General features: G+C 44.7%; 1 protein-coding gene across 1 annotated transcript; it reads right to left on the bottom strand.

The window, feature by feature from the left end:
• Window positions 1-7,822: 7,822 nt before the first annotated feature.
• On the bottom strand, window positions 7,823-16,140 carry LOC130111929 (organic solute transporter subunit alpha-like). The gene is made up of 7 exons (XM_056279230.1): window positions 16,057-16,140; window positions 14,357-14,511; window positions 12,860-12,933; window positions 12,028-12,186; window positions 11,836-11,947; window positions 9,814-10,069; window positions 7,823-8,240 (listed from the first exon to the last, which is right to left on the bottom strand). The coding sequence occupies exons 1-7, from the start codon at window positions 16,103-16,105 to the stop codon at window positions 8,107-8,109; spliced, it is 939 nt and encodes a 312-aa protein (XP_056135205.1). The 5' UTR covers window positions 16,106-16,140; the 3' UTR covers window positions 7,823-8,106.
• Window positions 16,141-20,956: the final 4,816 nt, after the last annotated feature.

Below are 20,956 nucleotides of genomic sequence, written 5' to 3'. Positions count from 1 at the left end.
CCGGATGTGTCTGTTTGCATAAGAACTTCCGGTACAACCGGATGCTTACCTCCTACTGAATCATTAGTTAGCGACTAATCCGTTCGAAATCTTAATTTTGCCCGAAAAATCAATGAGTCAAACAGGGCGTTCAAGCATCAACGCCGCGAATCAGGCTCCACTGAGCACTGTTGTGTGCCAATTCGGCGTGCTATAGTTATCTTTCAAGTTTCCATTCATTCCCTAGTAACTGATTATTTTCTTGCCCGGTGCGGGATTCGATACAGGATGTACTAGCACCACAAGGCGACATCACTAACCGCTCGCCTAATGGATCAGATCGCTGTGGGCTAACGTGTCTTATTAGTAGTTTACAGTCGTCACCCTCCCCGGAAGAGCGCCCCCGCGCTTTGTTATTCCCGCGATCCGAAGAGACTTCTGAGGATCTGCACACTTCCGAATCCCACCGCTGCCACCAATGTAACGGGTTATTTTCTTGCCCGCTGCGGGATTCGATACGATGTGTACTGCAACACAAGGGGACATCACTAACCGCTCGGCTAAAGGGTCAGATTCGTTAGCTAGAGGTTAACGTGTGTTATTAGTAGTGTAGCGAATTCGGGGGACAACGCAATCACAGGAACTGCCGCGCCCGGGAAGCGAACCCGTATCGCCCGCACCGCAGGAGACATCGTTAACCGCTCGACTAAAGGGTCAGACCCGCGAGCCAGCGGCCAGCGTGTCTTCTTATCCATGCACGTTACAGTAGTTTACAACTGCGAGGAAAGAGCTAAGTGGCTAGCGAAATTTCGGAGGGATGCATTTACCGTCACCAAGAGCCCAAAAGTGTGTAGTCGGCATTTTGAACCGGGTGATTTCGCTGTGCCAGCTACAGGTGTGTTAAGGAGGCTCAAGAAAGGAGCTGTCCCCACACTCTTTGCGTGGAATGAGTACTCCAAACCCGTACCCAGGCTAGGTGTGTGGGAGCGTCTGTTTCAGTAGGCTATCTTATAAAGAATGACACACACACGAGTTGCTCAGTGCAGCCAAGTATATTCAAAGTGATGTAACATGTTCCTGAGCGCGGGTCATGTGCATCTAAGGTAAACTAGTGGATAGCCGATGGCATCGATCTATCTAGACCCGTAACATCCTCCTTTTCCAAGTATAAACACATACACATGAAGTTAGTGCAAAATAAAATTACTTTCATATACGAACAACCAATAACAGTGCAACAGCAGTAAATCTCTTCATATCCCATACCAGTGTAATAACCACAGTAGCGTATGATAACATTTCTCCTCTTTTCCCCCTCTCTCCCACATAGCAACCATCAACATTATTCAGATTACATAGTGAGTTTCAGTGGAGGTTTAGACAGCCGTCCAACCCTTGTGTAAGTGTGTCCATCCGAACGCGGAGCGCCAACAGGAGTAGATGGCGCCTTGGGCATGGACCTGATGGGGCTCGGCTCGAACACAGCCTGAGGGGTCTCAATGACAGTTTCTGTAGCTGGATCCCCGTCCGGTGTGTGTGCCGCAGCGGGTTCAACAGGATCGTGCGCGGCTCGTGCAGCTGGCTCAGCCACTCTGAGATCGATCCTGTTACGACGGTACAGGGAGCCATCAATGTCCACAAGATAAGACCTCGGCGCAACCCTGCGGAGACAAGTTCCGACTCTCCAGCGGCCAGTGTTATCACCTGGCAGGGGCTTCATCCGTACGACTTCCCCAATTTCAAGTGCCGGCAATTCACGGGCAGATCTGTCATAGAAGGATTTGGCGAGTTGCTTCCTGTGGCGCAGCTTTTCAGTGACGCCCACGACAACAGCTGGTTCCAGGAGCTTGCTTGCCGCCGGGATGGACGTCTTCAACCGGCGGGACATGAGGCGTTGTGCTGGGCTGCTGCCCATGTTTTCCGTAGGTGTATTCCTCCAGTGAAGCACGGCTTTCCAGGGGTCTTCACCATCATGCGCGGCCTTACGCAGAAGATTTTTTACGATCTTCACGGCCGACTCGGCCTTGCCATTCGCTTTCGGGTGTCTGGGAGAGGAGGCCACGTGCTCAAATTCCCACTCAGAAGCGAACCGTGTGAACTGAGCTGTGAACTGAGGGCCGTTGTCTGTAATAACCTTCTCTGGCTGAACATGTCGGGCGAACTGTGCCTTACATCGCTTGATGACTGTCTCTGCAGACATGTCGGGTAGAAGCTCAATCTCCCAAAAATCGGAATAGTGGTCGACTATTAGGAGATAGTCTTTCTGTCTGAAGCTGAATAGGTCCATGCTCAAGACCTGCCATGGCCTGGTTGGTACTTCGTGAGAGAGCATGGTCTCCTTTTGCTGATTGTGGGCGTACACATTGCAGGTCGAGCAGCTGCTTACAAAGTCCTTTATCTCTGACTGCATGTTGGGCCAGTACAATGTCTCTTGAGCGTGTCGGTAGCATGCATCTGCCCCTATGTGACTTGAATGTATGCGCGTCAACATTTCTGGGAGGAGTGACTTTGGGATGATGACTTTTTGCCCCCGGAACAGAACTCCGTTCTGCACACTGATTTCATCCCTGAAGGGCCAGTACTCCCTAGCGATGAGGGGCGCTTCCTCCTTTACATCTGGCCAGCCCACGAGAACAGTGTTCTTCAGTGCCTGTAAGCATTCATCTCTGTCGGTGTGTCGTCTGATCTGTTCCAGCCGCTGGTTAGTCACATTCAGGTACTCTGCCTGGTTCACGTGCTGTATGTCTTCCTGCTCTTGTTGCAGAGAGCAGATAGCGTGTCGCTGATATGCAGTCCCTCTGCCGGAGCATCCAGCCGTAGCTCTGTTGAGCGTGTCGCTTATGAACATCTCTGGGCCTGGTTTGTAGATTACCCTCAGGTCGTAGTTCTGCAGAGTCATGAGCATGCTCTGGAGTCTCTTGGGCGCATTGAGAAGTGGCTTGCTGAAAATAGAGATCAGAGGCTTATGGTCCGTCTCTGCTGTGATTGGGTCGCGGCCATACAGGTAATGGTGAAACCTCTGGCAGGCGAAGACGATACTGAGACACTCCTTCTCAATTTGTGCATAGTTTTTTTCGGTGGGGGTAAGAGCCCTCGAGGCAAATGCGATGGGCTGACCTTCCTGCATGAGACAACAACCGAGACCGCTCTGGCTGGCGTCGCTCTGGATTGCGATTGGCTTAGTTACATCATAGTAGCGCAGGACGGGCATGGCTGTCGCCAGCGCCTTAAGCTCATGAACCGCCGCCTCGTGCTTAGGCAGCCAGTGCCAGGGTGTGTCCTTGTCCAACAGGCGTCGCAACGGCTCGCAGACAGTAGATAGATGAGGCATGAACTCGGCTAAATAGTTAGCGAAGCCAATGAGACGCTGCACGCCCTTGGCATCTGTTGGGTTCGGCATGTCAATAATGGCTCTCACCTTCTCTGGATCGGGCTTCAGTCCAGCAGATGAGAGAATGTGGCCATGAAACTGCACCTCAGCCACCTTGAACTGCAACTTCTTCAGGCCGAGGCGAAGCTTGACCTCGCGGCAGCGTTCCATCAACGCCGCAAGCTTGACGTCGTGGTCGTCCCCAGCCTCCTTGTCTGTGTCCCCGCAGCCGACGACCAGGATATCGTCTGCAATGGGCTCAACGCCCTTCAGACCGGCGAGGAGCTCGTGCTGCTTGCGCTGATATACCTCGGGCGCCACCGATACTCCAAATGGTAGCTTGAGCCACCGCTTCCTCCCCCAGGGGGTCCAGAACGTGGTCATGAGGCTACTCTCATAGTCCAGTTTGCATTGCAGGAATGCATCCCGAGCGTCCACTAACGTGAAGACTCTGGCCTTGGGCAATTTATACAAAATGTCCTCCAAGGTAGGCATGATGTAGTGAGAGCGCTTTAGGGCTTTGTTCAATGGTTTAGGGTCAATGCATATTCTCAGCTTCTCCGGTTTTTTAACAATCACCATGTTGCTGATCCAATCTGTAGGATCTGTGACAGGCGCAAGGTGGCCGTCAGCCTCGTACTTGTCCAGCTGGGCTTTGACTGCTGCTTTCATTGCGATTGGGACATTGCGAGGGGCACTCTGTACTGCAGCAACACTAGGATCAAGGTCAAAATGGACCTCCCCAGGCACGGATTCCACAGGGGAGTTGAACACGTCACTGTATCTGTTGATAAGCTGTTCTTTAGTTAGGGCTCCTGGTTGTGTGTGTTCCATTTTGAGCACATCCTCTGGAATTGTGAAATGCATGAGCCCTAAGCGTTCACAGGTGGAGCCTGACAGAAGAGGATGTTGGCTGGTCCTCACTATTTCGAATGAGAGCTTGTGTGTTTGGCCTCTCACAGTACAGTCAGTCTCAAAGGTGCCCATAGAGCTCAGTGTTTCCCCCGAATACAGCTTCAGTCTGGTGTCACTCGGGCGGAGAGGTGTGTTTGGGGCCAGCCTTTTCTTGTCTTGAAAGCCCATTACATTGCAGGTGGCTCCAGAGTCCAGCTGACATTGTTGTGGCTTGTCGTGGAGTTTCAGAGTCACAAACCACTTCTTTCCTTTGGTGTGCACTGCGCCGATTGACTCAAACATGTACAGATCATCTGCATCATTACTATGCTCTGGGGGTTCTTCTGTGTATTCCACACAGTTTACCTTGCCCTCAGCATGCCCCTTTTTGCTCTTTAAGCACACTTTAGAAAAGTGATGAAGTGTCCCACATGACCTACATTGTTTCCCGAAGGCCGGGCAATGCTCTCTGCCCCTTGAATGCGAGCTGCCACAATATTTGCAATTGCCTGCATCTCCTGCTGTTCTGGGTGGATTGCTCTGTTTCCATTGGTTTTGTCTGGGTTGCCTAGCAACGGCATGCACTGCCTCCGGCTGCGGTGTTGTTGCAAACTCCATTGCTCTCATACGGATGTCAGTTTGCTCTGCTGCGCGACACATGTCAATAGCTGTGACCATGTTCAAATCCTTCTCTCTCAACAGCCTGCGCCTAACGGCCTCGCTTGCAACTCCCAGGACTATCTTATCACGGATCATTTCATCTTTCAACTGTCCATACTCACAGGTTGCTGCCCTCTCTCTCAGTCTCATCACAAAGGTATCAAACGATTCTCCTTCCTCCTGCTTGCAACTCCCGAAAATGTACCTCTCGTATATTGTGTTTTTTGCTGGCTTGAAGTATTTCCCCAACTCTCTCAGTATGGCGTCAGGATCCCCTTGATCATCTTCTGAGAGGTTCAGATTGTGGCGGTAAATATGCCTGCATTCACTTCCCATCACACTTCTTAGAGTAGCCGCTTGTATTTTCTTGTCCTTGCCAAGTATGCCCGTGACGAGGACGTAGTCTTCATATTCGGCCCGAAAAATGTCCCAATTGACACTCCAATCGCCTGTGAAGCTCATCGGGGACGGTGGTGGAATATTCACGTTAGCTGCCATTGTATGTGATGCTATTGGCGCCGGTAATGCTAGCGTTAGCTCCTCTGGGACAACGTCTTCAGCAGAAGTACTTTGCTCTGAATCGGAATCCTCCGACATGTGACCTACTCAGGCCTACAAACTTAAACATTCGATCTAGTAAAATAAGAAATAAGTTCTCCGACTTCTGACACCATGTTTCAGTAGGCTATCTTATAAAGAATGACACACACACGAGTTGCTCAGTGCAGCCAAGTATATTCAAAGTGATGTAACATGTTCCTGAGCGCGGGTCATGTGTATCTAAGGTAAACTAGTGGATAGCCGATGGCATCGATCTATCTAGACCCGTAACAGCGTCCTGCTGTCGCCCCTCTGCCAGCTCTGGACTCTTCTGATAATGAGATGGTGTCAGCAGCTGCCTGCAAGAGCATGACTAATACGTGGCTCCTAGAGCTGCCGCTTTGGATGATGCCCTGGCCCAAAACGAGTTAACGAGGAAACAAATACAAGTGCTCCAGAAACAACTAGAGACCGTCCAGCTACAGTCCAAATTCAGTCTGAGGCGATTTGCAGGTTCCAATGAGGACATTCGGTTTTACACCAGGTATGTCTGATTTGTATCATTTCATTTAATTACCCCTGCCAAATTAACTCACCTGATCAGTCTCTTTCGATGTAGCTCAAAATATTGTAACGTGCACGGCTAAATAGACTCGCTAGCCCTTGCTTAACGGATCGGACCCTTTAGTTGATTGGTTAACGTAGTTGCCAGTGGTGTGGGATACCCGGGTTCGCGTACCGGCTGCGACGGTTCCCGGCTGCTGCCCCCCCCCCCCCAATTCACTACATTGGTATTAGAAGTGAGATGTTGAGGTCATCGGAAGCGCGTGCGCCCAGAGGCGCGAGGGAGCTGGTATGCTGAAGCGCGGGGGCGCTAACGGGTCGGACCCTTTAGTCAACTGTTTAAAGTAGTCGCCTTGGATTCGCGTCCCGGCTGCAGCGGTTCCTGGCGGCCCCCCGAATAGACATCTTGAATCACTCTTCTTTTTTTGCTCGTCTGAGCTACTGAGGATGCACACACGATGCGATGTACATCACTAACAGTGATTTTAGGGAGGTCTTGCAAACAGCGAGTGTAAAAACAAAGCCATCTCTTCTCTCAACAAACCAGACCGGAAGTTCTTGTGCAAGTACTCGTACGAACGATGCCATCTTACGCACCCAGGCTACTGATAACTGCCACGACTATTCCGCCCATGATGACGCCCCAAGATTTTCCTGTGATAAATGAAGACCTTCCTCTCTGCCCGTCACCCCAGGGAAACCTGTCAAGAAAGGTAAAACTGAAATGGCCAACACTGATATTGTCGCTGCTCTGCCAGAGTTGATCAACACCAGATCAGATGAGCTGAAGACTTTGGTCCAGAATAATACTGTTCAAATCACGAGTCTGAGGGGAGAAATGGAAGTCGTCTGCAGAAAAAAATCAATAGCAGACAGGAGAAATTCCAGTAACTCTGCATCTGTCTCTGTAGGATGTGTCTGTGTAGGATGCATACACATCTGGTGACAGAGAAATATCCATTAGATACAGTCAGGTTTTACAGAGGGAATTTTTTCAAAAGTTACAATGGTAATGATGGCTTTTATTTTTATCAGATAATATCAATGTAATTGTAAATTAATTGCTAAAAATAACTATATATAGTCCGCGGTGGCGTAGCGGTCTAAGTATCGGCTTGGTGTCGATGCAGTTGCCCACTGAGGACTGGGGTTCGCGCCCCGGTCTCGTCAGATCCGACTATGGCCGGACTCGATGAAGCAGCAATCATTGGCAACGCTGTCTTCGGGAGGGGGGCGGAGTCGGCTTGTGTTCGTCATGTGAATGCGTCTCTGTGTGTGTCGGAAAAACAGTGGTTCGGCTTGGATTCGCCTTGTCACGAAAGTGGGGAGGCGCTTTCCTTCGAGACTGCCGGCCGGAGAGATGCAGTTGGCGAACGCATGCAATACGAGGGTGGGTGTTTGAATTAAAATAGGGATCAATTGGCCACTAAATTGGGAGAAAAAAGGGAAAAATCAGAAATAGATTTAAAAAACAAAACAAAACTATATATTACTATAGAGTTCTTTCTTTCTGAATGTCATTGTCTTGTTAATTTGGAGAATTTAACAACAGCAGTGTTAACATGTATAAAAACTGTGTACTCTGTGGTGCGAATTTCCCTTACGGGTGTTCTGTATATTGTACTGTTTGTACCTTATGAGCCACCGTAGTTTCAGCGGCGACGTAATCACGCAGTCTGGCGTGTGCACTTGTACAGCGTGTGCATGAGATAAAAAAAAAGCGCGGTGGTCACATCTAATGTGAGCTCTGTATAAAAGTGAATGCAAATGCATTGTGAAAAAAGAAAATAAATTCACCATCGTTGTTGAAAACAATCTGTTTATTTGTAAGTACGCAAAGTATAATCCGCTGAAGAAAAACACCTCAACAAGCATTTAATATTGTTGGTGAGAGCAGATTGTATTTAAACATTCTAGAAAAAATAATATTCACAGTCCTAATAATTTTACATTATCCACACAGCAGGAGTTCAATACACATAAAACATGAAAAACTCTTTACTTCATCATGTTCCAATTTGACTTCATCTAGGGTGTTGCTGTTTGTTTGTCTCCTGTGTTTACTACAGCCTCCCTCCTCTTCTTGGTTGGTGTACTGATCATGGGGTGCAGCGCACAGTGTTGACGAAGGACAGGGCCTCCGTTTCTGAAGGCGGGTAGGGTTTACGATAGAACCTTCTGGATAGCAGCATGAGAATGAAGGCTTCAACCACCTTCAGCATATGATTGAACTCTGCAGGACCAAACAGAGGAGGTGTATGAGAGCAGAATTGATGCAGAGGTACTAATAGATAATTCTTTTGACTAGAAACAAACAAAAGGAATGCTGTCTTGTGTTCAGTATAGTATGGAACGGTGCTCATTGAACTCGGGAGTAAGTATTAGCAACTTGACAAAAACATTGCATCCAAGGCACTCTTCCCATACAAAACGCATCCATGGTGAACATATTTAAAAAGCACTGACCTGTTGCAGCATGATTTTTAAACATGTTCAATATGGATGCTTTGCATTAGCCAATAAATAGCCAATAGGAAATAAAGGCTTATTACTTTTTGTATGGGAAGAGTGCAATTTTTGTTTGTCAAGGACATAACACTTTATTTTATAAAAGTGACTTGCAAGCATTACAGACCTGGGCTATGCCTTTGTTTTGGAAATGTTTCTATATTCTTATCCTGTCCTCTGGCAATTTAAAACAAATATAACACATTTAAAACAAATTCAATAATTTCTGCAAGTCCCAGCTTCATTAGTTACTGTTGCAATGTCCAACATATTTTCCAGCCAAACTGCTATCTGCTTCTTATCACTAGGAACAGTGTGAATCTGTATTATAGGTTCCACACAACACTTTTTTTCCCCATTTCCCTTAACCTTAGCCTATCAGATAATCTAGCTTAATCTATTGTATGGTGCATAATAGCTGCTCTCTGCATCAGTGAGGCGCTGGAGCTCAATGAGGGAGGAAACAATGGTGCACTAATTGGTGGATTGCTCTGTCAGTCACGCTTCTGCAAATGGTGAATTAAGGCTGTGCCATTTGGAAGATACGAGCAGCCGAGCTTTCGCCGAGCCAAACTCTTTTTCACCAAAGGTAATTTGAGAGTGTGTGTGTATTTTTTTCCTGCATCTGTATTTATATATATATATATACATACACACACACAAACACACACACACACATATATATAAATAAAACTTCACTGTTGCTCAGGTATCTGGCTTACAATACTCTGCAGTATATGTGATACAAACAAGCCACCATATCAAGTAAGGGCAACCGGAAGTGCTTTAAAGTTTGAAAAAACTAACAAAGAAAACCATATGGCTCAGATACAGTGGTCACAAATCAAATAAAACACAAACATTATAATTTCCCCACCCACAGGCAAGTCACTCAACAGTCTAACAGTTAGACGGGGGGTGGGGGGGTGGGGGTCAGCTAGAGTCCGACTCTAACTGACCCCCCCCCCCGAATCGATCTTGGTTCCATGATGGAAGTTGAACTCTTATTGTGCATGTAAATTTAAAGGAGTAACTATGTTTGATGATGTCATTGTTCATTGTTAAACTTTGTTTTCTTGTTAAATAAAGAACTGTTGTAAATTCAAAATTCTCTCTCTCTCTCTCTCTCTCTCTCTCTCTCTCTCTCTCTCTCTCTCTCTCTCTCTCTCTCTCTCTCTCTCTCTCTCTCTCTCTCTCTCTCTCTCTCTCTCTCTCTCTCTCTCTCTCTCTCTCTCTCTCTCTCTCTCTCTCTCTCTCTCTCTCTCTCTCTCTCTCTCATTATGAATCCGAATAGGTACCTGAGGCTCTGCCATGCCAGTGAAACTCCTCTGTACTGGGAATTACATTGTAGGCTGTCAGCACTTCTATCAGCAGCGGCTGCAGGCTGTTAATCACCACAGCAATCATAACAATGCTGTATTTGGGCAGCAGCCTGTATCTCTGCTCTGCAATCTTTAGTCCCGTTTTTATCATGATGTTGAAGACAAAGAGAGACAGGAGGGTAGAGATCATCATCACGATCCCCAGGTAAAAGACAGGGCTGCGGGTATCCCCCTGCCAAAAAGAACACAATGGGCGAAAAAATTGTTGAATGCTCGAAGTCTTATCTTATGAATTTGCCGATATACGAATATGATTCTCATATGCACACCTTGCATATTTGCAATAAGATCATACAGTATCATACAGTATATGAGATTTATTGTAGTTTTCCTTCATATTGATGTCCAAATTCTGTCTTAAAAGGTTCCAACATTTCATAGTTTTTACTGTTTTCTGATGTCCATTATTGTATCTTCGTATACAAAATTAGATTATTTCATAAACTATACATATATTGAAATAGTACCTCATATTATAATCTTAATTGGTAATTTATTAACATACTATGTGATAATCCACCATATTCCATATAATAATAATAATTATTATTATTATTAATTACATTTATATAGCGCTTTTCTAGACACCCGAAGCACTTCACATCAAAGGGGGGACACTCACTTCAACCACCACCCTCATATCATCATGATATCACCAATATCATGTGACATGATTTTTTTACATTCTATTTCAGTATTTACATCTTATAAGTGTTACTGTACTACTGCTAGATACTATCCTATACATTTTTCATTCACTTTTATTTCACTATACTCTCTACTCAATAGAGACTCTACTCTGCAGTCGGGAGGTTGCGATATACCACTATTGACGATAACCATAGTATTTTAAAAATAAAATATTGATATTACGTCAATAATACACATATTATGATATCGTGTAAATAATCCAGCACCTCTTAAATCATTTCCGTTTCTTTCTTTCCGTTTTCGCTTTGCCCCCGAACACACACACCTGACGTGATGCAGTAACTAGTTAGCTAGCTACGACCACAGTGTGTGGCTACTACAGCCACACAAAATCATGTCATGAAAAATGATGAGAGGAAAAAAAATGATGTAAAGACATGGTCAGTGGACAGTAAATGACAGTATATCAGAGTGGTTAGTTGTCAGCCGGTGGTCTCACACACAAACTCTCTGTCCCCTGCTCCCTGCAAGTGGTTTTGTTTCAGTTGACATTGTATTGATGCAGATGTTAGGCCTTGTGGATCTTTTGTTTATCAGCTCACCTGGTTGCCTTTTCACTATCCATTAAGTATAATTGTTCTTTTTGTATGCTTTTGTACAGTTATGGTTACATACTCTCTCTCCACCTCCCTACACTCGTATTTTGAGTGTAATTAATTTGCCAAAAAAACAAAAAACACACAATAAACAAAGTTAAAGATGAATTTGACTGATAGCATCCCCCCCCCCAAATTTCCACAGATATCGTGATAATATTGTTATCATGGATTCTTTAGGCCATGATAACCGTGTAGCGAAAGTTTGATGTCGTGACAGCCCTACTCTGCAGTCTTGGTCTGGTGTTGTTGCACTGTCATTTTCAGGTCAACGTTTAACCTCCCTCATCTGCAACATGTTCTCGCATTGTGATGTCAGGATAATCATATTACATTTACCAACCATAGGCTACATGTTGTCATCTAGTATGTTGTCAACTATTATCTTCTTTTCTAATTTCTAATGTTACGTCATGTAGCCTTTTGCAACACTTATTTTTATATTCATCTCTACTTTCTTCTGGAAATTGTTTTACCCACTTTAGCAAATCAATTCACCACGGAATCACAGAAGTCTCATCTGGTCGAATCCAGCTCCTGATCAGTAACACTGTAGGTAGTGTTAATATAGCACCCATGGTAATCTAACACAAATGCGGGCTGTACTCACAAGCCATAAGCTAAGTCATACCTTTTCTTTGAAATATTTTCCATCCGTCCACAAAACTGCAATGATGAAGTTCATTATGGGTAGCAGAAATATGGTCTGAGAGATACCAATACGGAAGACAGTGTAGATTCTCCTGCAAATTAAAAATGTTTGTTTTGTAAAAACGTAATGATATAAGTGCTGCAGTGTGAACCTTCTTTGAAGCCAAGTTACCGGTTAATCCTGATTCTTGGCAGACAGAGGAAGCAGCAGCAGCAGGGCCCGACACTCAGATCTGAGTCCACAGTCTGTATCCTGTCCAGCATCTCCTCCTCGCCTCCCAGGTAGGCTACGGTCAGGTGGAAGAAAGCAAAAAGGGCTGCCCCAGTGTACCTGCAGACAAACAGTATAGCCATACTTCAGAAATGTGAAATATTTAACTGACGCCCAGAATTTTCCGCATCAAGAAAGGAGCGAGTCTTGAACATCGGCCTGAAATGTTGCCATGGGTGTACTGAGTAAACTTTATCGCACAAATATCAACACCTGGAGATGAAAAGCTGTCACATCAATTCATATGCACACAAACCCTTCAAAGTTGAAACAGCAGATTACATGTAAAAATCAAAATTAGAGTGATAAAAGTGTAACTGTAATCTATTAGCTATTGTAAAATCAGATCATATTACCGATACTTAAAAATGGTGTTTAGTCTTGTTGGATTATCCATAAACATGCCTAAACAAAATAAGAGGTCAGGGTTCGATTGACAGCATATACATTATAGACTCAAACACCATTGGACAGAGCTTCTAATAATGGTGTATTATGGTTTTTTTTTAATGACAGCAACGATATTGTATCTACTTTCTGTACATTTAATTTTTTGTCATATTCTGTGACTTGTCTATGGCAACGTAATTTGCAACACCGCTTTCACATTAGTGAAACAGTAACCCATAATTGAATGCATGCTGGTGGTATTCTTTCCTGCGCTAAATGAAAACGAAGGCTGCCGGGTTAAGGGGAGATGGATGATCTGAGCAGCCTGAAGGAAAGCACTCACACTGAGGTTATGAGGTCTACCAGGGCGGCGGCCCGGGGAACAGTCATGCCCAGCTGTGCCGCAATGGTGATAACCTGAGAGAGTCATAAATATAGTATAATCATCACAACACAAACAGACCCCCCCCCCCCCACACACACACACAGTGGCTTTTAAAGCCACAAGTACGTATGTAGTCATCCATATGGTAAGAATAACAGTAGAATACATTTCAAATGCAAATAACTTTTCTACTCTGCTCACCTGACAGACAGTGTGCTTCATGCAACAGCATTCTCTCAACTTTCTCTTAAATTTGCTAAGAGGAGTTTTTAAATTATTATTCATACACACACGTTTAGCTTCCAAACAGCTATTTTTCCAAAAACAGACATTCCAAACATTCTTCGCTCTTTTCTTCAAAACAAATGCACGAGCTACGGTAGTGCTTAGGGGAAATGAAGTTGTACTTCCGCAAAACACTACCGCTCTTGTCCACAGGGGCACGCAACGCCACCAAAAACCCGAACTTCATAGCAGCTTTAAATTACTCTTGAGATTTTCCCCACAAAACAACTTTTGCTCTTTTGCCTAAAATGTTGAATCCCACTTTCTTCTATTTAAAAATGTATTTTTTTAACTTTCCCCCTCCCTTTTCCCCCCAATTGTATCCGGCCAATTACCCCACTCTTCCGAGCCGTCCCGGTCACTGCTCCACCCCCTCTGCCGATCCGGGGAGAGCTGCAGACTACCACGTCCCTCCTCCGATACATGTGGAGTCGCCAGCCGCTTATTTTCACCTGACAGTGAGGAGTTTCACCAGGGGGATGTAGCACGTGGGAGGATCACGCCATTCCCCCCCCAGTTCCCCCTCCCCCGTGAACGGGCGCCCCGAACGACCAGAGGAGGCACTAGTGCAGCGACCAGGACACGTACCCACATCCGGCTTCCCTCCCGCAGACATGGCCAATTGTGTCTGTAGGGACGCCTGACCAAGCCGGAGGTAGCATGGGGATTTGAACCGGCGATCCCCATGTTGGTAGGCAATGGAATAGACCACCTCGCCACCCGGACACCCCTTTCTTCTAAATTTAATTTACACTTTGAAATAAATGGTATTCAACATTCAGCACAGTCGATGAGCGTAGTCGACACATGAAAAAAAAATCATAAAGGGACAGCTGATTTTGATTGCCATGAGAAAAAACAAATTGGATGAATCTGAACAGCCGATCAGATACTACTACCTTTACATAAAGACATTTAATATCTAAAAAGAAAAGAGCTGTACAAGTTCAGGAGTCAAGTGACACCGTTAAGACCGAGTTAAAGGTACAAAAACCTTCATCTGGATGTTTCATATTCCTAGAACATCAATTAAACCTCCTTTAAAAGGTAAGCACATTCCTAATGAAAGGTGAAATATCAAACGGTTGTGCGGGCTGTGACGTTGTCCATCTCAGAGTTAAATCTGTTCTTGTTTTCCCCACTCAGCACATGGGGATGTGAAAAACTCACCGGGAAGAGGCCGAGGATTATGAGACAGCGGTCTTTGATGAGGGTGCAGCTGATGTTTCTGCTCAGATAGACCCAGAGCTCCATGAAGAGCCCACAGGTGGACAGGGACAAAAGCAGGAAGAGGGCAAAGAAGCCCAGCGTCACGGGGCTCAACCCTGTGAAAGACACATATATGGGTCTGTCTGTCTGCCTCTGACCATATTTTTCCCTGAAGTTCTTGAATTCTTTTGCCTGTTCATCTAAGAAAATATATGATACAATATACTATGATGTATTATGTGCTATTTCACGTGTGCAGCCCATTAAAGCAACAATCTTGAAGTTTGTTGCTTTAACTGACAGCAACCTTCCAACACCTGGGGTGATTCCAGTCAATGCACTTGGTGATATGACTACTTCAAATCCCAGAGATCAGTTTACAATCAAACAGTCATTAGCCTACTAAATTTTACCACTCCCACTCCCAAAGAAATACGGTTGAGCCTTGGTTTTAACTATTAATGTTGTGTAACCACCAGGCGCTCTAACCACAGAAACATGTTTGCAATCTCTTTTATGACATCTTCCAGGTTTATCAGACTCATTGGATAGTTGAATTAGGGAATGGTCACGTTGTGTGCAACCCACAACATTGTGTTCAAACATTTTCAGAAAAGGTCTCGTTCTGTTTTTGTTTTTTTGCCTTTCCAATAATTTAGGACGTTAGCTTTCCTTGTTGTTTCAGTCTCACTCCAGAAATGCAGTTGTTTACTATTGCTTGGTCACTATGTTGTCCCGTCTATCATTTCCATTTCAGATGCTATTAGCAGGAATTCTGGGGGAAATCCCTAACTTTTTGGTGTATGCATCCAACTGATTCTCTGGAAGAACTTTAATTAAGGTGCACAAAAAAACCCCTCAGTAAATAAAAAGACTGGGGAAAACTCTAGCTCTGTTAGTTGCCTTATGCTTGCATCGATTCAGACCTTAATTTGATTATGAGAGTTTGATTAATGTGTTCACATGGCAGCTGCAACAATGAATTATCTTCGTCAGATCAAAATAAAATTTTTAACTCGCATGTAAATACATGTAATCTTAGGCTTGAAATGTTTTCTCCGAGATGGTCTCATTCATCCACATACTCCAATCAATGTTGTAATTACGAGACGACAGAACTTGGTGGAATTTTGGTTCAAATGAAATTCATCAGCAAAATCAAAAGTTATTTTTGTGCAATCTCTTTATCAAGGTGGCTGAAATGTTAAGCCGGCCCACTTAACTACAAAGTGCTGCGGGAAACCCTTGGTTTTTTGTTGTTGCATGTTTTATATTTTCAGGATTTAAGCTTTTAGCGAACTTCCTTCAAATTTACTTGACTGGAAAAAAAACCCATCCTGACTCAGATTATTATTCATATCAGGTACCCACTAGCACAAACCCATGAGCTGCTTACACACAATACACACATGCACTCAGTGACTCCTGCATACATAAGTGCACCTAATATTACACAACCATCATAACCTCCAGCTACAAAAGGTCAATACATTGCCATTCTTTTCCAAACCCAGAGCTGTGTGTCTTTTTACAATTTGCTGTGTGAGACTATTTGACCTCAGGACACCTCATCTGGACTACAAGCAGACTACAACAGAGGAGGACAGGAACCAGAATTCCCTTGAGCTGAACATAACCTTTATATAACCCTCAAATGTTACCTCTCATAAAGTCCTCAGCGTAGGGTGCCTCCAGGCTGCACTGCGTCATGGTGGTCGGGTGGCCAGACCCTCTTGGGAGCTCAACTTCAAACTGAGTCTGCTTTCATTTTACACGCTAGAGTTCAACTCTATCTGTCTCTGACCTACTGACAGTGGACCTTTGAGCCTGATATCAGAGCAATAAATCAAGCAGTTAGATGAGGAGAAAACAAACCGAAGACATGTGTGAATGTGTGTTCTTCAGTTGGAATGTGTGTGTGTGTGTGTGTGTATGTGTGTGTGTGTGTGTGTGTGTGTGTGTGTGTGTGTGTGTGTGCGTAACAGAGGAAAGCGCACTCCAAGTTTCACAATGACTTCACTTTACTAAACATCACAGTTACCGTAAATAGATTACACATCACTAATATTGCATTTGGAGCACAAATGTTGGCACACACACACACAAAGCTTCGCAGAAAATTTCAAAAATATATGTAGACTTCAAATCACACAATAACCCTGGTATATCGCCAAAATTTGTATATAACAGTTGCAAATAACAGTTTTTCTTTCTCTTTCGTTTTTTTTTTAATGATCAGTAGTTTTTATTTTCCTTTAACACAAATACAGGCCATGACATCACACATGGATTACAGAGATGGAAGGAACAATTTAACAGGGCCTACTAGACAATATCAAGAGTCAGACACATTTGGATTAAGGGTGATCATAAGACGAGTCTTAACAGTATACAAGACAATAGGAACAGCAGATAGAAAATTAAAAAAACAAAAACAAAAAAAAACAAAATAAAAACATAGTTGGCAGATAGAGTAGTCTATTATATAGATTAGTTGTCACAGATTACACGGGGCCTCTAATGAAAGAAATATCGTGCGTCCACTTGGCCTTGTATTTTTCCACCTGGTTGAAGAGTCTAAAGGAGAGTCGCTCGTGTGCTGCCACAATTCCCAGATGGGAGAACCATACATTGGTGTGAGGTAGGGTGGCCGACCTCCACTCTGTTACCATGAGCTTTCTACCCAACATCAGGGCTGTCTGGACCCACTCTGCCCATGCTCGTGGAAGGGCTTTTAAAGGAGTAGGGTCTCCCAGAACAAAGAGGCTTGGAGAAAATGGGATTTCTTTTGTTAGCATGAGTTTGATATTCTCATATATAGCTGTCCAGAATTCTTGTGCAACACGGCAAGACCACAGCATGTGGATAAGCGTACCCGGGCCCTCCCCACACCTCCAGCAGTCAGGGCTGTCTCTTAGTTTTGCCCTGTATAACCTTGAGGGGGTCCAGTATACCCTGTTAATTATTTTGAACTGTACTAATCTTGTCCTGAGTTCCCATGATGTTTTCTTATAATTCCTTAAAATGTTTTCCCACTCCTGACTAGTAAAGGTAAGATTAAGATCGATCTCCCAAATTAACTTTAAATTGGATCCCAAACCATCAGAGTGTTTAGTCAACATCAAGTAATATTTTGAAGCTTCATGGCCTGTGCCAAACACCTTAACTATATCCGACAGTACATCTGAACTAGGCGGGGTTGTGGAGATAGACCCGAAAGTTTGAGACAAGAGGTGTCTTAGTTGAAGATATCTCCAGAACTGCTGTTGGGGGAGGCCGTACTGTTGCACAAGCGCCGTGAATGATTTCATCGTACCACCTTCATCATATAAATCTCCTATAACCAATATTCCTTTGCCTGCCCATTGTGTCCAAATAAATGTTTTTTTGTCAATCTTCAACTTGGGATTCAACCAGATACTGGCTGCTAAATTCAGGCGGGGATTGAATTTGAATCTAATTGATATTTGTTTCCAAATCCATTGAGTGTTGACAACTATCGGATGGGTCATAGCTTCTGTAGGCAGTGCAGCGGTTATAAGATGGAAGGGAGGGAGAGCATCACAAAGTGTACTTTCGATGCCAAGCCAGGGGGGGCGCGCTTGGGAGGTAAAGTCCAGTGGGCAAGATGCCTGAGACCAAATGCTTGGTAGTATAACAGTAAGTTTGGGATACCCAGCCCACCCTGGTCCACTGGCCTTTGTAGTTTTTTCAAATTAAGTCGGGGGTGTTTACCATCCCAGAGGAATCTGCTACATAGCTTGTCAAATTGTTTGAAATATTTAAGCGGAATTCTCACTGGGAGTGCTTGGAGAATGTAATTGAACTTCGGTGTACAGGTCATTTTCAAAACATTAGCTTTCCCCCATAGTGACAAGTAAAGAGGAGTCCACCTTTCAATGTCTGCACTAAATTGACTCAGTAGAGGTTTGATGTTGACCTTCACAAGATCATCTAATTTAGGGGGGAAAGTCACACCCAGGTATTTAATGCCATTGCTGGGCCAGGAGAATTTACCTCCCTGGAACAAGGTCTTGGGGCAGTACGAGGTTAAGGGGAGGGCTTCTGATTTTTGCCAATTAACTTTGTAACCTGATAAATGAGAGAATCTGTCTATAATTGTAAGCAGTGCAGGAAGGGAGCGCTCAGGGTCTGAGACTAGAACTAGGATGTCATCCGCGTAAAGCATCAGCTTGTGTATTGATTGACCAATTTGTATCCCTGGGAATGCTGGTTCTAATCGAATGGCCGCCGCCAGTGGTTCCAGAGCAAGTGCAAATAGGCCCGGAGAGATGCTGTCGCCCTGCCTGGTCCCCCTACCTAGCTCAAACCAGGGTGAGATCAGGCCATTAGTTTGCACAGCAGCTTTGGGATGTGTGTACAGGAGTTGTATCCAGGTGATGAATGTATTGCTAAAACCAAATGACTCCAGGGTGAGGAATAGGTAAAGCCACTCAACCCTGTCGAACGCCTTCTCTGCATCCAGAGATATGGCTGCTGAGGGGGAGTTCGCATCACGAGTGGCCCACATAATGTCTATCAGGCGTCTGATGTTGTCAGCATAGTTATGTTTGGGGATAAAGCCCACCTGATCAGGGTGGATCAGGGTAGTGATGACTTTGTTGAGTCTGTTGGCTAGCAGTTTCGATAGCACCTTTTCATCGTAGCAAAGCAATGAGATGGGCCTGTAGCTTTTACAATCTACTGGATCTTTACCATTTTTTAAAATTACAGTAATAACTGCTTCCATCAGGGAGGGGGGAAGGGAGCCATTTTGAAACGCCTCTGTGTACATATCTAATAGCATGGCGGCTAACTCCAGTGCATAGCACTTGTAGAATTCAGCTGTGAAGCCGTCAAGGCCAGGGGCTTTACCTGATGGTAGGCTTCTAATGACCTCTACTATCTCCTCAACAGTGATGGGCTCATCTAATAACTCACGCTGCTCATCAGACAGAGTGGGGAGGTTTAGACTACCAAGGAAGGTTCGGATTTCCTCACTGTTCGCCTGCAATTCAGAAGTATACAGGCTGGTGTACTGTCTAAACTCTGCATTGATATCTGAGGAGTCTGATAATAGGGTCCCCCCCGATCTCTAATCGCTGGTATGGCACTCATTGTCTCCTTCTGCTTTATGTATCTGGCCAGCATTCTCCCTGCTTTGTCTCCCTCTTCAAATTGTTTTTGCCTGGCTCTGAATAGGGCAAACTCTGCTTTCTCAGTGAGAATGGAGTTAAATTGATATTTAAGACATGTAAGTGAGGTTAAATTAGTAGGCGTCATGTTTTGTATATAGGCGGTCTCAGCTGTCTCAATTTGTTTTTCTAATTCAATTTGTTTAGCCATATTCCGTTTTTTCTTAAAAGAGGCATGTTGAATGACATGTCCTCTTGGGAAGGCTTTCATGGCTTCCCATGCTGTTCCCATTGATGGGGATGTTAGTAGATTACTTTCCTTATAGAGGTTTATTTGGGCTTTTAAGGATTCTCTGATGCCAGCATCCAGTAGAACGCTTGAATTCATCCTACATCTTGGAGTCCTATTCAACTTGTTAAAGGGGAGAATGCTGACCATTACGTGAGCGTGGTCTGAAATGTGAATACTACCAATACTAGAGGATATTGCAGAGGATACAGTGGAGTCTGAGATAAAGAGGTAATCAATCCTAGAGAGTGTGCCATGAGGTGGGAAGTAGTATGTATATTCTTTGGAAGTTGGATTATGTAGGCGCCATACATCCACCAGGCCCAGATCCTTGCACATATCCATTCAATACACTCACTAACCTATGGGGTTGGGGCCTTGAAGGCTGACGATCCAGAACAGGATCCCACACCTGATTAAAATCTCCCCCCGTGATGACTGGGTGGTCTCCCATCTCCCTCAATTTACACTCCAACCTACCAGTAAAGGATGGGTCACGTACGCATTAGCTAGAATAACTGAGTGGCCCTGTATTTCAGCTAGAACTACTAAGATCCTCCCTGAATCATCTGTGGTCTCCTTAATGCATTTATATTGGAGATGCTTATTAATCAGTATAGCCACCCCCCTATTGCAGCTAGATCCACACGCTACAGACACATATCCCACCCACCCAGTACGTAGTTTTCTTGCCTCCTGATCTAATAAATGCGTTTCCTGGAGTAACCTACGGTGGCCGACAAGGGCCAAACGCACTGCAACGGCATAATGCGTCTCAGTTAAGGAAAACAGCTTCAAGTACAGAAACGATTCAAATTCACAAACTCAAAACACAAGTCTAAACGAGGTACAAAAAGAGGAACGTGGTGCAAATGAAAAAAGGTGCTGCAAAAAACAAAGACAAATGCAGCATCATCAAACGCACTGCAAATAGAGAAACGATGCAAAGCACAAAACGATACAAACCAAGAAACGATACAAACCAAGAACGATCTTCAAAAGAAAAACGCTTCATAACGCTCCAAACCTGCAGGGGGCGCTCTCAGCGTAACAGCTCAATGGAAAGACACACGGGATGGAGAGAGACAGAACAGCCGTCTCTGGAACAGCTGACTGTTTCAACATTCAGCGGGAACG

Source organism: Lampris incognitus, chromosome 4, assembly GCF_029633865.1.
Source record: "Lampris incognitus isolate fLamInc1 chromosome 4, fLamInc1.hap2, whole genome shotgun sequence".
In the NCBI taxonomy this organism is placed as follows: Eukaryota; Metazoa; Chordata; class Actinopteri; order Lampriformes; family Lampridae; genus Lampris; species Lampris incognitus.
Note: the sequence above shows the minus strand (reverse complement) of the source record. Positions and strands in the feature narration are given on the sequence as shown.

What these genes read in the sequence shown, in the direction of transcription:
- LOC130111929 (XM_056279230.1), bottom strand. Translation starts at nt 16,105, where the DNA reads ATGACGCAGTGCAGCCTGGAGGCACCCTACGCTGAGGACTTTATGAGA. An exon ending in CGCTGAGGACTTTATGAGAG is followed by an intron (nt 14,512 to 16,056) that starts GTAACATTTGAG and finishes TGTCTTTCACAG; the next exon opens with GGTTGAGCCCCGTGACGCTG. An exon ending in GTAGACCTCATAACCTCAGT is followed by an intron (nt 12,187 to 12,859) that starts GTGAGTGCTTTC and finishes GTTTGTCTGCAG; the next exon opens with GTACACTGGGGCAGCCCTTT.